Consider the following 12706-nt stretch of genomic DNA (forward strand, 5'->3'; position numbering starts at 1 on the left):
AACGTCTAAACGCACCAGACCTCCATCTACCCAGTGCTCGAATAGATCTATCGGACCAACCCGCCGCAGCGGCAGCCGAAGCGGCGCCGATGCGAAAAGAGTGCGTCCCATACATCTCCGGTGAAAGACCCAGGTGCAGAATGCCCCGTTTCAAAACCGAATGAAACTGATAACGAGTCAGGGGAGACCCATCAATATGAATGAGCCATCCCCCAGGCATATTAGGACGCAAGGACGAATAAGCCCCTGCCACAACCAACGGACAAATCCGCCGATCCGGACAGGAACCCATACGAACCCAACGCCCCTTGCCAACTACATCAGTTTTAGACCGTTGTACTCTGCACTATAACCTGTCGGGGGCAACGACGACATGGTTTGCCAGCATAGGTGAAGCCGATGACCGAGATGGTGCCACCAGTTCACCTACCCTGAACGCTCCATGAAAGGCCATCACGAAGGCCATAGCAAACAGTTTGGCCTCATACTGAGACGTGCAAACTGCTTTCAAGGCGCGTACCAACTTCCCCAACAGGCGACCATCAATCGGCCGCCGCCTATCGGGGATAGGTGGTTCTAATCTCGCCCAGCCCTTAAGCATTCTCTGCAGGAAAAAGGACTTTGTAATGTCCTTTTTCCCTTTCGAACGCAGGAAGTAAGAAACGCCAGCTAAGGCCTTACCCACTGCGCCACGAGACTTCCCGGCTACATAGAAACGCCAAGCAAAGGCAAGAATTAATGATTTTAAACTCTTACCTCTGTTGCCCCTTTCCAATAAGAATTGGCTCCAACTCTGCCACGCCGTCAAATATGCGGCAAACGTAGCCGGCGCTAAAGAGCTATGAGCTAGCCCCTCCATTCCTGGTGTATTACCTGCCATACATAAAAAGGGCAAATGTCACCCGTTAAACGTGCATTAGGTGCCAGACGTCTAAAACGCTGCCATTCAAAGCGCGAAAGGGCATCGGCTATTTCGTTATGTACGCCGGGGACATGTTTGGCTCTCAACGTTATGTTGTTAACCAGACATGTAAGCACAATCTGACCGATTACCCTGAGAACCTCTAAGGAAGTAGATTTTTGTCTGTTGATAGCGTAAACAACCCCTAGGTTGTCACACCAAAAAACCACTTCCTTATTTTTTAAGAAATCATGCCAGAGCTCAATAGCGACCATTATGGGAAACACTTCTAATAGAAGCATGTTCCTCGTGAACCCCTTCTCAACCCAGTCTGCAGGCCAGGATTCCGAACACCATCTACCGGCAAAGAAAGCGCCAAAGCCGGTGGCACCCGCTGCGTCGGTATATAGCTCCAGAACAGAATTACAAATGGGCGCCTCCTGCCATATGCAAATTCCATTAAATTGGGACAAAAAGGCATCCCAAATCCCCAGGTCACGCCGCATTTCGCTGGTGAGCCTCAGGAAATGATGAGGCCTCCTTATTCCCACAGTAGCCCTTTCTAATTTCCTCATGAAAATCCTACCCATGGGTATCACTCGGCAGGCGAAGTTAAACACACCCAATAACGATTGGGCCTGCTTAAGCGTCAATTTCCCTGCTGCGAGGACAAACAAGATTTCATCATGTAAGCGATTAATCTTGTCTCTTGGAAGCCTACATTGTCCCTGTACTGTGTCCACTTCAATCCTTAGAAAAGTTAGTACTGTAGTTGGGCCCTCGGTTTTATCGTCCGCTATCGGTACTCCAAACGACTTGAAAAGTGTCTGGGTACTAACCAATAGGGCCAAACATCTATCCGAGTTGGATGGACCAACTAGCAGAAAATCATCTAGATAATGCGCTATTCCGGACTCTCCAGAAACCTCATGCAAGCACCATTGCAAAAAGGTGCTGAATCGCTCGAAATAAGCGCAGGAAATGGAACAACCCATGGGAAGGCATTTATCAAAATAAAACCCATCATCTAATTTAAAACCCATGTATTTAAAAGCTGATGGGTGCAGGGGCAATAACCTGAAAGCTGACTCAACATCTATCTTGCACAGCAAAGCCCCTTTTCCAAATGACCTCACTAATGCAATGGCCTCATCAAAAGATTGATAAACCACGCTGCATAATTCTTCAGGGATGGCATCATTAACTGATGCACCCTTTGGGCTGGATAGATGCTGAATCAGCCTAAATTTTCCCTCTGCCTCTTTGGGGACTACTCCTACCGGAGAAAGGATCATGCCCTGAATAGGAGGCTCTTCAAAAGGACCCACCATCCGTCCTAAATTCACCTCTGCATTAACCTTCTCCTTAACAATTAAAGGAAACTGATATGCCGAACGCAAATTTCTCACAGACCCCTGATTAATGTTACCCGAGATTGGTAAGGCAAACCCCCCAGAGAATCCGTTTTAAATGAATTCTGCCTCCTCTCTAAAGGGGTACCTATCCAACCACGGCAACATAGCCTGCAGCTGGACAGGGGATGGAGCTTTAAGCATGATTTGGTTCTGCTGGACCGCGGATTTGCTTGCTGCCCGAAGCTACACCCTGTCCCTGAGCTGGCTTGCTGCACTCCTTAATGGGATGATTGCCTCCACACCTGATACAGGAGTGCCGAAAACGACACTTCTGTCCCAGGGTACACGTGTTGTTGTTGTAGGCAAAGCATTTCCCATGACCTACTCTGTTAGCACGGCCCCCTGAAACCTGTCCCCCTTGTTTCTTATTCCAAGGTTTCGAAGAAGCCTCACCCATTGGCACGGCAGAATTCGTGACCTCGACATAAAGCTCAATGTCTTTTCTGCCGAAGTCATAAATCTCCTTCCCGTGCTGCTTGCGCCTGAATTCCTCATCATACGTGCGCCATCCGTAGCTGCGGTATGATGTGTATAAGTTGTGAATTAGATACTGATATCGTATCAAACTCATGTACTCATCAGGCCTAGACTCCATATAACACGCCGCGAAGACCAGCATTCCTCGCACCCAGTTATTGTAATTCATTAACGCTTTCTCACTGTCTGTGCCTTTCTTTCGCGCCGCAATCAGCGCTTTCTGGCTTTTGCTAGTAAGAGCAAATATGTTAACATACTTGCCCTTTCTAATCCTATCCCGCATCCTTGGACGCAAACCCCGCATTACGGCGGTGTTTGCACACTGGACAGAGTCGGATTCAACTGTAACTATTGAATCCTCACTAGGAAATCGCCTAGTTCGTCTCCTCTTCCTCCTAGGTCTCCGCACCCCGTCATCCGACGAGGAGGGTGATTCAGAAGAAGTGGAGGCCATTGAACTATCAGAGTGCCTGCGTCTACGCTTCTTCCCTGATCGCTTACCGCGCTTAGCCTTGTATGCCTACCCCCTCCTGATGAGCTAGACCCATCGGTGTCAGAGTTACCCGTACCTGACCCGCATGAATTAACCCAATCAGGGTCAGAAGGCAGCTAACCCCCGGAATGTGAAGATCCTCCGGACCTGCTGCCACCACCTCGCCGGCGTCCCGCTGGTGTTCTGTCCATGATTCCTGAAGTGCCTGCTACTGCGGGCACAAAAGGGACATTTGTCTCAGCCATCGCATCATTTGTCACAGCTGACCCTGCTGACATATTGCTGGTGGCACCCAGGGCAGAGGAAAGGGCCGGCACCATGATCTGAGTCAGTGCTGCAGCGTCTAATGGACGCTGACCGCCAGCACCCTGCCCACCTGGACCGGTGGTTAACAGGGGCATGATGGCGGATACCACTGCAGCACAGATCGTGGAAAGCGAGGCCATGTTCCCTGTGGGGGCACCCCCCCGGACCACCTCCGCATAAGTACGGTGGGACCCCGCACGGTTACCCCTCCCTCCAGTTGGAACCAAAGCCAGATCATTTTGCTCTCCCACGGACCCAGAGGATGAGCCTCCATCCTCTGTTCCATCAGCAGGCACATCAAACTGTTGTGCCCTCCTATTCCTCCTCCTTGTCCTGGCATTGCCCCCAACTGGAACATAGCTATATACATCCCCTTCATCTAGCTGGGGAGTTATATTATCCTCCCCAGTATTTAATAAAACACTGCCAGAGGGCAGCTCTGCACGGCTTCTGCCACGCGCAGACCCGCCCCCTCTAGCAGCAGCAGGGCGTCTTGCCTGCCGCTGCCCAGCTTCTGCCACATTTGCTGCACAGGGGGCGCCTCGCTGCCGTAGCGCAGCTCCCGGCACCCCTGCTGACCCCTGACCCCCGCCAGCCCGACGCGAGCGCACAGCGCCGGGCAGACGGTGCAGGGATTCATACGCCGCCTGCGCGCGGCTTCTCCTGCTTGCAGGAGCGTCATCAACAGCCGGCCGCCCGCGAGCTGTACTAGCCGCGGGCTGCCGTGTCCCTGAGCGACGCCCGCGAGCTGACTGAGCGCCAGCCGCGGGCGACCCCCTACTACCACGGCGCCCGCGAGTTGCTTGAATCCCAACCGCGGGCGCCATTACAAGCCGCCCGTCAGCAGACCGTCTGTCTGCTTTGGGGCCTGTCTCCCTCCTCCTCCCGCGCGCTGACTGGGCATCAGCCGCGGGTGACAGGAGACTACCAGGTGGAGCGGGAGAGCCGGACAGGCCTCTCACCGCATCCCTACCTGGCGGCCGGGTGCGTACACGGGCGGGGGCAGAGGCAGGACCGGAACCTGCAGGCTCCCTAGCCCTCGCCCTCCCTCTCGCCCCTGAGGTTGTCGGCATCCCTGCTCCCTGAAGGAAGCGAGCAGGGACCCCAGCCTCCCTCCTTGGCCTGACACCAGACATAATCACTTCAGTGACAGAAAATAGAAGCAAGAAAAGGATAGACTAGCTATTTAAAAGATGACAGGAAGGATTGAAAAACAGGTGAAGTAGATTAGCAAAATGGAAAGAATAAGAAAAGAAAAAGTAGAAAGTGAAAAAACAGGGTATAAATCTCTGAATTCAACCACAGTACTTATCAGTCCAACGTTTGAAATCAAAGAGGCAGAAAATTCTAGAATCTCCCATAATCCTAACCTTAATCCCCACCCATAACAAATCCTAACCAATAACAGCCTGATATACAACAGCCAATCCGACCTTCAGAAAAACAAAACACCCCATCCCCTGTTGCCGAGAGCTCCTGGAATACATTTCATGCATAGGCCATAAAACTTATGTCACTTCATGCACACAAGGTGCACTCCATGATCTATCTTGGCCTATTGCAAATATGATCAAGCCATTTGATTTAAATGTATTTTATATGTCTCTTTGTGTTATCATTTGCTTCCATCTATTACCTAGTGAATGGGTGGTCTAGAAACAAATGCAGTGGTAGTTTTCTGTCATGGTCTGCGTTGCCCTGACAACACTACTAAATAGAGTCTGCAATCTTTTTGAGAGCCAAAGTCACTATTGCGAGAACATGGTGGATGCAAAAGAACTAGTTAAAATAAACAAACAACATGTACCCAGTTACAATGAGGAGAACAGTTCAATCAGTTCTGTCTCAAGGAGAACTGTAGCAAAAGCTGCACTAACATAATAGGAGACATGGAAGAGTCATTTGCACTTTATGATTACTTGATTCATTTCAAGAAAGGTTATTTAATGTTAGAATAAAATGGATATTGTTTATGCCAGATATTTGTGGACCACTAGTGATGCAGTACATACTGTAAGATTCAGTCACAACTGATCAAGAACCATTATCTCAAATGTAAATTATACCCTTTGTTCCACTGTTTACTGTTTTCAATTTTTTTTGTTTTATATTTTGAAACTCGCAAAAGTTTAAGCAATGTTACATATAACTTATATAATTAATGACTTGCATGAAAAACATTATCATGAAGGGGAACACTCACAGTGATGGTCTCCTGGGCTCACACTTGGAAAACGCAGAATCAGTTTGGGGGACTTTTCTTAGCATACCTCGGGTGGGTGAAGTGGTTTTGATCACCTTCAGCCATAGTAGCAGCATTGTATCTGGAGAGGACATACCTCATACTGGGCCAAGCTTCTAAAAGTGATAAAATGGAGAGTGATAAACAACTAGCCAATCAGCTCCTACCTACCATGTCACAGGCTGGGTTAGAAAAAAACAATGACAGGTAGCAGCTTATTGGCTGGTTGTTTATCACTCTCCAATTTATCACTTTTGAAGCTTGCTACATCTGGCCCACTGTACCCTCAATTTTCTGCAACAGCAAAATTGCACAGTGCCACCAATGGAACAAGGTTGCCAATGGGCCTTATTAGCATGATACTTTCAAAAGCATTTCTAAAGAAATGTGTCTTTTATAAATATTCAGGCATGAGACTCACCTATAGATATTAAGGAGGAAATTTACCAATATGAAAAACCTAGTTTTTCGTATTGGTATTTTCCCTACGACTGCATACGACTGTTTAAGTCGTATGCAAAGTCGTGTTCCGGAGGATCAGTTACAAAGCAGTCATATACGACTGCTTTGTAACCCTCCGATGTCGTAGGAATTCGTATTAGCAGCCGTATATACGGCTGCTAATACAAATTATTTGTAGGCAGTCTGCACGGATCAGTCAGATCCGTGCAGGCTGCAAGGTGTAAAAAAAAATTAAATAAATAAAAAAAAAAAAAAAAACAGGCGTGGGGTCCCCCCCACAGCCGAAACCAGCACCAGGCTGACAGAGGCTGGAGCCGGTAATTAAAAATCAGGGAACCCAACAAATAGGGGTTCCCTGATTTTTAACAACCAGCCCCAGGCTCCTGCTCTGGGGCTGGTTCCCAAAATACGGGGGACAAAATGACTAGGGGTCCCCCGTATTTTAAGAACCAGCCCCAGGCAAAACCAGCCAGCAGGGTAATGCCACAGCCGGGGGGAGACTTTTTATACAAGTCCCCCCGGCCAAAGCATTAACCCTACCGACCAGTCAGCCTGGACAGGGGCCCTGGGGGAGTGGGGACCCCCCCAATAAAGGGGTCCCCCCCCATCCAGGACTTACCTGACCAGGCTGAAGCCTGGTGCTGTCCTCGATGCCCCTGGGCGGTGGGCATCGAGCTGATAGCGGTGTAAAAAATAGAAAAAACTATTGTTTTTTACTGTGGCACTACAAGTGCCAGCAAGCCTCCCCAGCAAGCTGGGACTTGGAGAACCACAAGTCCCAGCCTGCTGGGCATTAAAGGGCCCGCTGGGTCTTGTAGTGCCACAGTAAAAAAAATAGTTAAATAAAACACACTGACACCCATTTTAAATAAAAGTTTAATACACACATTACATACATACTGATACTTACCTTTTTTGATCCCGTAGGTAGCCCTGGTCCTGATGTCCTGTGTCGTCCTTCAGGTCCATGTCGGCTGTCTGCGTCGTCCTCCAGGTCCATGTCGACGGTCCGTGTCGTCCTCCAGGTCCATGGCGGTGTCCGGGTCCGAAGAAATCCATGTTGGAGCTGTGGAAGGAAATGCTACTCACCTGGTCCTGCGCTGAAGAAGTCTTCTCTTGATCCGACGTAATCCAGGTAATCTTCATGCTGTCGGCGCTCCCCGCTGTCTCCGCTGTCTCTGCATCGCGCTGAGGAGAGATGCTGAGATGTTTCATATTCGGCGCCTCTCCTCAGACTGAATTCTATTGGCCGCCTAGCAGGCCAATCAGGAGCCGAGAAAGTCGGCTCCTGATTGGCCTGCTAGGCGGCCAATAGAATTCAGTCTGAGGAGAGGCGCCGAATATGAAACATCTCAGCATCTCTCCTCAGCGCGATGCAGAGACAGCGGAGGCAGCGGGGACCGGCGACAGCTGTGAAGATTACCTGGATTACGTCGGATCAAGAGAAGACTTCTTCAGCGCAGGACCAGGTGAGTAGGATTTCCTTCCACAGCTCCAACATGGATTTCTTCGGACCCGGACACCGCCATGGACCTGGAGGACGACACGGACCGTCGACATGGACCTGGAGGACGACGCAGACAGCCGACATGGACCTGAAGGACGACACAGGACATCAGGACCAGGGCTACCTACGGGATCAAGAAAGGTAAGTATCAGTATGTATGTAATGTGTGTATTAAACTTTTATTTAAAATGGGTGTCAGTGTGTTTTATTTAACTATTTTTTTTACTGTGGCACTACAAGACCCAGCGGGCCCTTTAATGCCCAGCAGGCTGGGACTTGTGGTTCTCCAAGTCCCAGCTTGCTGGGGAGGCTTGCTGGCACTTGTAGTGCCACAGTAAAAAACAATAGTTTTTTCTATTTTTTTACACCGCTATCAGCTCGATGCCCACCGCCCAGGGGCATCGAGGACAGCACCAGGCTTCAGCCTGGTAAGGTAAGTTCTGGAGGGGGGGGACCCCTTTATTGGGGGGGTCCCCACTCCCCTAGGGCCCCTGGCCAGGCTGACTGGTCGGTAGGGTTAATGCTTTGGCCGGGGGGACTTGCATAAAAAGTCTCCCCCCGGCTGTGGCATTACCCTGCTGGCTGGTTTTGCCTGGGGCTGGTTCTTAAAATACGAGGGACCCCTAGTCATTTTGTCCCCCGTATTTTGGGAACCAGCCCCAGAGCAGGAGCCTGGGGCTGGTTGTTAAAAATCAGGGAACCCCTATTTGTCGGGTTCCCTGATTTTTATTACCGGCTCCAGCCTCTGTCAGCCTGGTGCTGGTTTCGGCTGTGGGGGGGACCCCACGCCGTTTTTTTTTTAATTTATTTAATTTTTCTATTTTTTTACACTGCAGCCTGCACGGATCTGACTGATCCGTGCAGGCTAAAACGCAAATACGACATGAAAATGGTGTTCTATTTTCCTGTCGTATTTGCGTGGGTGTTTTACACCACTAAGCAGCCGTATTATCAGTACGGCTGCTTAGTAAATCAGAAACCACCATTCTTTTGAATGGTGATTTCTGTCGTATTCTATCGATGGTGTAGACATTCGTATTTGTAAATACAAATACGAATGTTCCATCTTTAGGACTACGAATTGTTGTATTTTTGGGATTGTAAATCCCGAAAATACAAATTCGTAAAAAAAAGGTGTATTTCTCCCTAGGAATACACCTTTTTTCTACGAATCCATTTTGGTAAATGTCCCCCTAAGTTGCAACATTGGGAATGGGATGGCATTTTTTAAGTGATGCCAAACAAATGTCTACCAAAATGATGCCTTTGACTTTAGAAGAGATAGCTTACAAATAATGGACTTATAGACTGGAATGTAATGGCAGATGATCTTAGAAAGTCGAACATTAGAATGCCCGACTTTTTCCCAGAAAACTTCAACCAACCAGAATGCATTGTATAGTGTAATGTAATGTTTTTTTTTGTTGGGATAAGTTGTATTCAATAATGATGTATATCACAAATAAGTACACAATTACAGCACATTTACAACAAACAAACTGTCAGGACCCGTAGGAGTGGAACCGGGTCTAACTACAGGGTCTGTAGGAGTGGAACCGGACCTGCCTTCTACCTCTGTTGCCCCGGCCTAGTGTCAGCTAACACGTGCAATACTAGGCTTCACCTTTAACCGCCCCGGCTGTAAGGGCAAATTAGGTCCGCCCAGGTCTTATGGTGGGACAACGTGTTCACGGAGATGGACCGGGTACAAAAGGAAAAACTACCTAATCCTGAAGAGACTGGCCGGAACCCACCTGAGGTGGCCCAGATGGAGGGTGCTACACCAGGTGTATCTGCGAATACTGGGGGCAACCACTAAACCGAAGTAGTACACAATCAAAATGCAACAATGCACGGGGATGGTATAAAATACAATATACCGTATATACTCGAGTATAAGTCGACCCGAATATAAGCCGAGGCACCTAATTTTACAACAAAAAGCCAAGGGGGACTTTTTCAGCATAAAAAATGGTCTGAAAAAGTAGGCTTATACTTGAGTATATATGGTAAGTGCAACAATGCACAGAGGTGGAATACAAGAAAAGTACAAATGCAACAATGCACAAGGATGACACCAATATACAAAAAGGAATATAAAGATTGCAGGGGAATCACTGACTTATCTGGATGGATGACAAGGACCACAGATGAAGTGCAGGGACATTGCTGACAGTCACAAGATGCATGGAACGGCTGAGATGCTGGCTGACACAGGGTCCATGAACTGGGAACACTCTAAAGCAGGCAAACCTCCAAAAGAACTATAATCGGCGTCTGTGCCCAGCAGTCGCTGGCCTTATATTCAAAAATGCTGCCCTGCGGCGTGTGACATCAGCCACCGTCAGGGGAAACAGAAATGAGGCTTGGGACGTTGCCTAGCAACGTCCCCGATGCCTCTGAGAGTCTGCGTCCAGAAGAACATAACCGCCGCCAGCTTCCCTTCCCAAGCCTACGGCGCAGGTGATACTGCGGGAGCCTGGGATAGCCGGGAAAGTGCGGCAACGACCAGCACCAGGCGGTGCACCCGAGTTTCCGGACTGTCCAGTACCGTCAGGACTCGGGAGTCGTGCAGTCCGGTGCCTAACACAAACCGTTTTTTAAACTATTTATGACTTTAATATTAAAAAATACATTGACATGTGCACAAGCATGCCTACAGTATATTCTGTATACAGTCACAATTACACACATAATATAGGCATGCAACATATAACTTTATGCGACTGTATCTGCATATCAAATTATGTTTTAGTGTTTGGCTGGAACATACATTTACATACAGAATATACTCATGCTGTATATCATATTAATCAGCAGAAGCTGCTTGTGCGTTTGATTTGAATAGTGATGCAAAGATGCATTTTATGGTGAAAAAGTGCAAAATTTTTAAGGTAACACATAATTATTTGCAAATGTGCTGTAATTGTGTACTTGTAAGTGATTTTAAACAATGCATAATACTACTTACCCCCCAAAAACTGCTTTAGTTATGTCTGACTTTATAGAGCTTTTTTTATGTTCGACTTTGTTACTCAACCTCCATTACTTCGGCCGAGTTGTATGTTTAACATGGGCAAAACATCTGAATTCAACTTTTTGCTGGCCGCTCTTATTCGGAGCTGAAAGCATCTGGCTTTTAATGAATTTAGATGCTATTACATTAGCTGACTCAGAACACTAAAGCATATAACAACCAATCATGTGTTGCTCTCTATAGCCCTGCACATATACTGTACCTTCTCCAAATTGCTACTCAAAAAGTTGCTGTAATTTTTTTTTCCAGATTTGAAAATAATAATGAATAAGTTATTTTGTTCTGTAATTTCTTACAGCTGGTAGATTTCCGAGAGGTGGTGTCACGTATGCTGGGTCTGAATGTCAACGCCTTGGCACTACCAGATTATGAAATAATAAAATGTCTTGAGGGACTGCTCCATACCCACCATCATCACACTGTTTCCTGCGCATAAGAAAAGATACAGAAGTCTTATGGAAGAGACCAGACTGATGTATAATTTGGGGGTCCGGAATTGAAATTTCAAATATATTGATTTATTGCATACTTTTTTTTGTTCAATTTACCAATATCTAGGTATATTTTTCTGAATGACTTTCGTGTCAAATTAAATCAACAATTACTAAGTGCCATATTTTTATATTATCCAGAGTACTCTGGTTTTTAATTTTTAATTATTTAAAATGTAAATTATCTTGAAAAGGTGTGACATTAATAATTTCTTACAAGGAATAAAGTGTTATACACACACGAAGGCTGAAATTGGGGCAGCACGGACAGTGTAATGGTTAGCATCACTGCCTCACAGCGCTGAGGTCATGGGTTTGATCCCCACCATGGCTCTAACTGTGCGGAGTTTGTATATTCTCCCCTTACTAGCATGGGTTTCCTCCGGGTACTCCAGTTTCCTCCATCAATCCAAAAATATACTGGTAGGTTAATTGGCTTCCAACAAAATTATCCATAGAAAGTCTGTGTGTGCATGTAAATGTGGTAGGGAATATAGATTGTACTCCACTGGAGCAGGGACTGGTGTGAATGTTCAAATATTCTCTGTAAAGCGCTATATATAAAAAACTGTTAAGGAAAAAGATAAAAATAAAATACATTTTAAGGTTTATAGAGTTTAGTAAATTAATAGGATATGCTGCTATCTGTAAACCACTAGGGGGAAATGTACCAAATGTGGGAGATATCTTGTTGTCTACCTGCTTATAAGATTAATGTGTTTATTAATTTGTGTTAGGTAGCTCATATTTCACCTGTTATTTTTTTAGATACCAATGTAAGATATTAAATCCACTACACTACAAAAAAATATGGGGCCAAATAATGTTTGTTATCAAAATAACAACACAGATATTTATTACAAAAACTAAAGGGGCACATATTATATGATTTCTAAATATAAAGAGAGCACATATATTATTAAACAAATAAAGAGGGAATGGCTTTTGTAAAAATAAATTTAGGAAGCACAGATTACAACACAACAGGATACACATTAGTTTTAGGGGTATTTTTTTTTACCAGATGGCCAGTGTCATGTAACATTGACTCTGGTTACTCCTTGGTGCAGTGGACCAAACCCATGGGCCATATATGTCTGATATACCCCCCCCTCTAGAATTGAAAAGGTTTTCCTTAAACTGCATGCAATCTGGGAGTGTTACTGGCTGTCTGGCGATGTGCAGCAATTTGAATCCTGCTGGAAAAAACATAATTTCATAAATGTGTCCCATTTCTCTTCCCTTTCTCAGTATACATGGATCCAGTGTTTGAGAATTTAAATCAAGTGTATTTCTTGAAGATTAACTGAAACAATAGTAAAGGTTTCAATGTTAATGTTTCTTGTATTTAATTTTTTTATTCAATATTTTTTTT

The 12706-nt window shown here is 46.3% G+C and overlaps 1 protein-coding gene across 1 annotated transcript in view; it reads left to right on the top strand.

The window, feature by feature from the left end:
- CCDC170 (coiled-coil domain containing 170) overlaps positions 1 to 12556 on the top strand; it is a 90134-nt gene extending 77578 nt beyond the window's left edge. The window contains exon 13 of the mRNA XM_083176200.1: positions 11139 to 12556. Coding sequence (XP_083032326.1) covers positions 11139 to 11276 — 138 coding nt within the window. The 3' untranslated portion in view covers positions 11277 to 12556. The remainder of the gene's footprint in view (positions 1 to 11138) is intronic.
- The last annotated feature ends 150 nt before the right edge of the window (positions 12557 to 12706 follow it).

The sequence above is a fragment of the Crinia signifera genome, chromosome 3 (assembly GCF_055691185.1).
Source record: "Crinia signifera chromosome 3, ASM5569118v1, whole genome shotgun sequence".
Taxonomy (NCBI): Eukaryota; Metazoa; Chordata; class Amphibia; order Anura; family Myobatrachidae; genus Crinia; species Crinia signifera.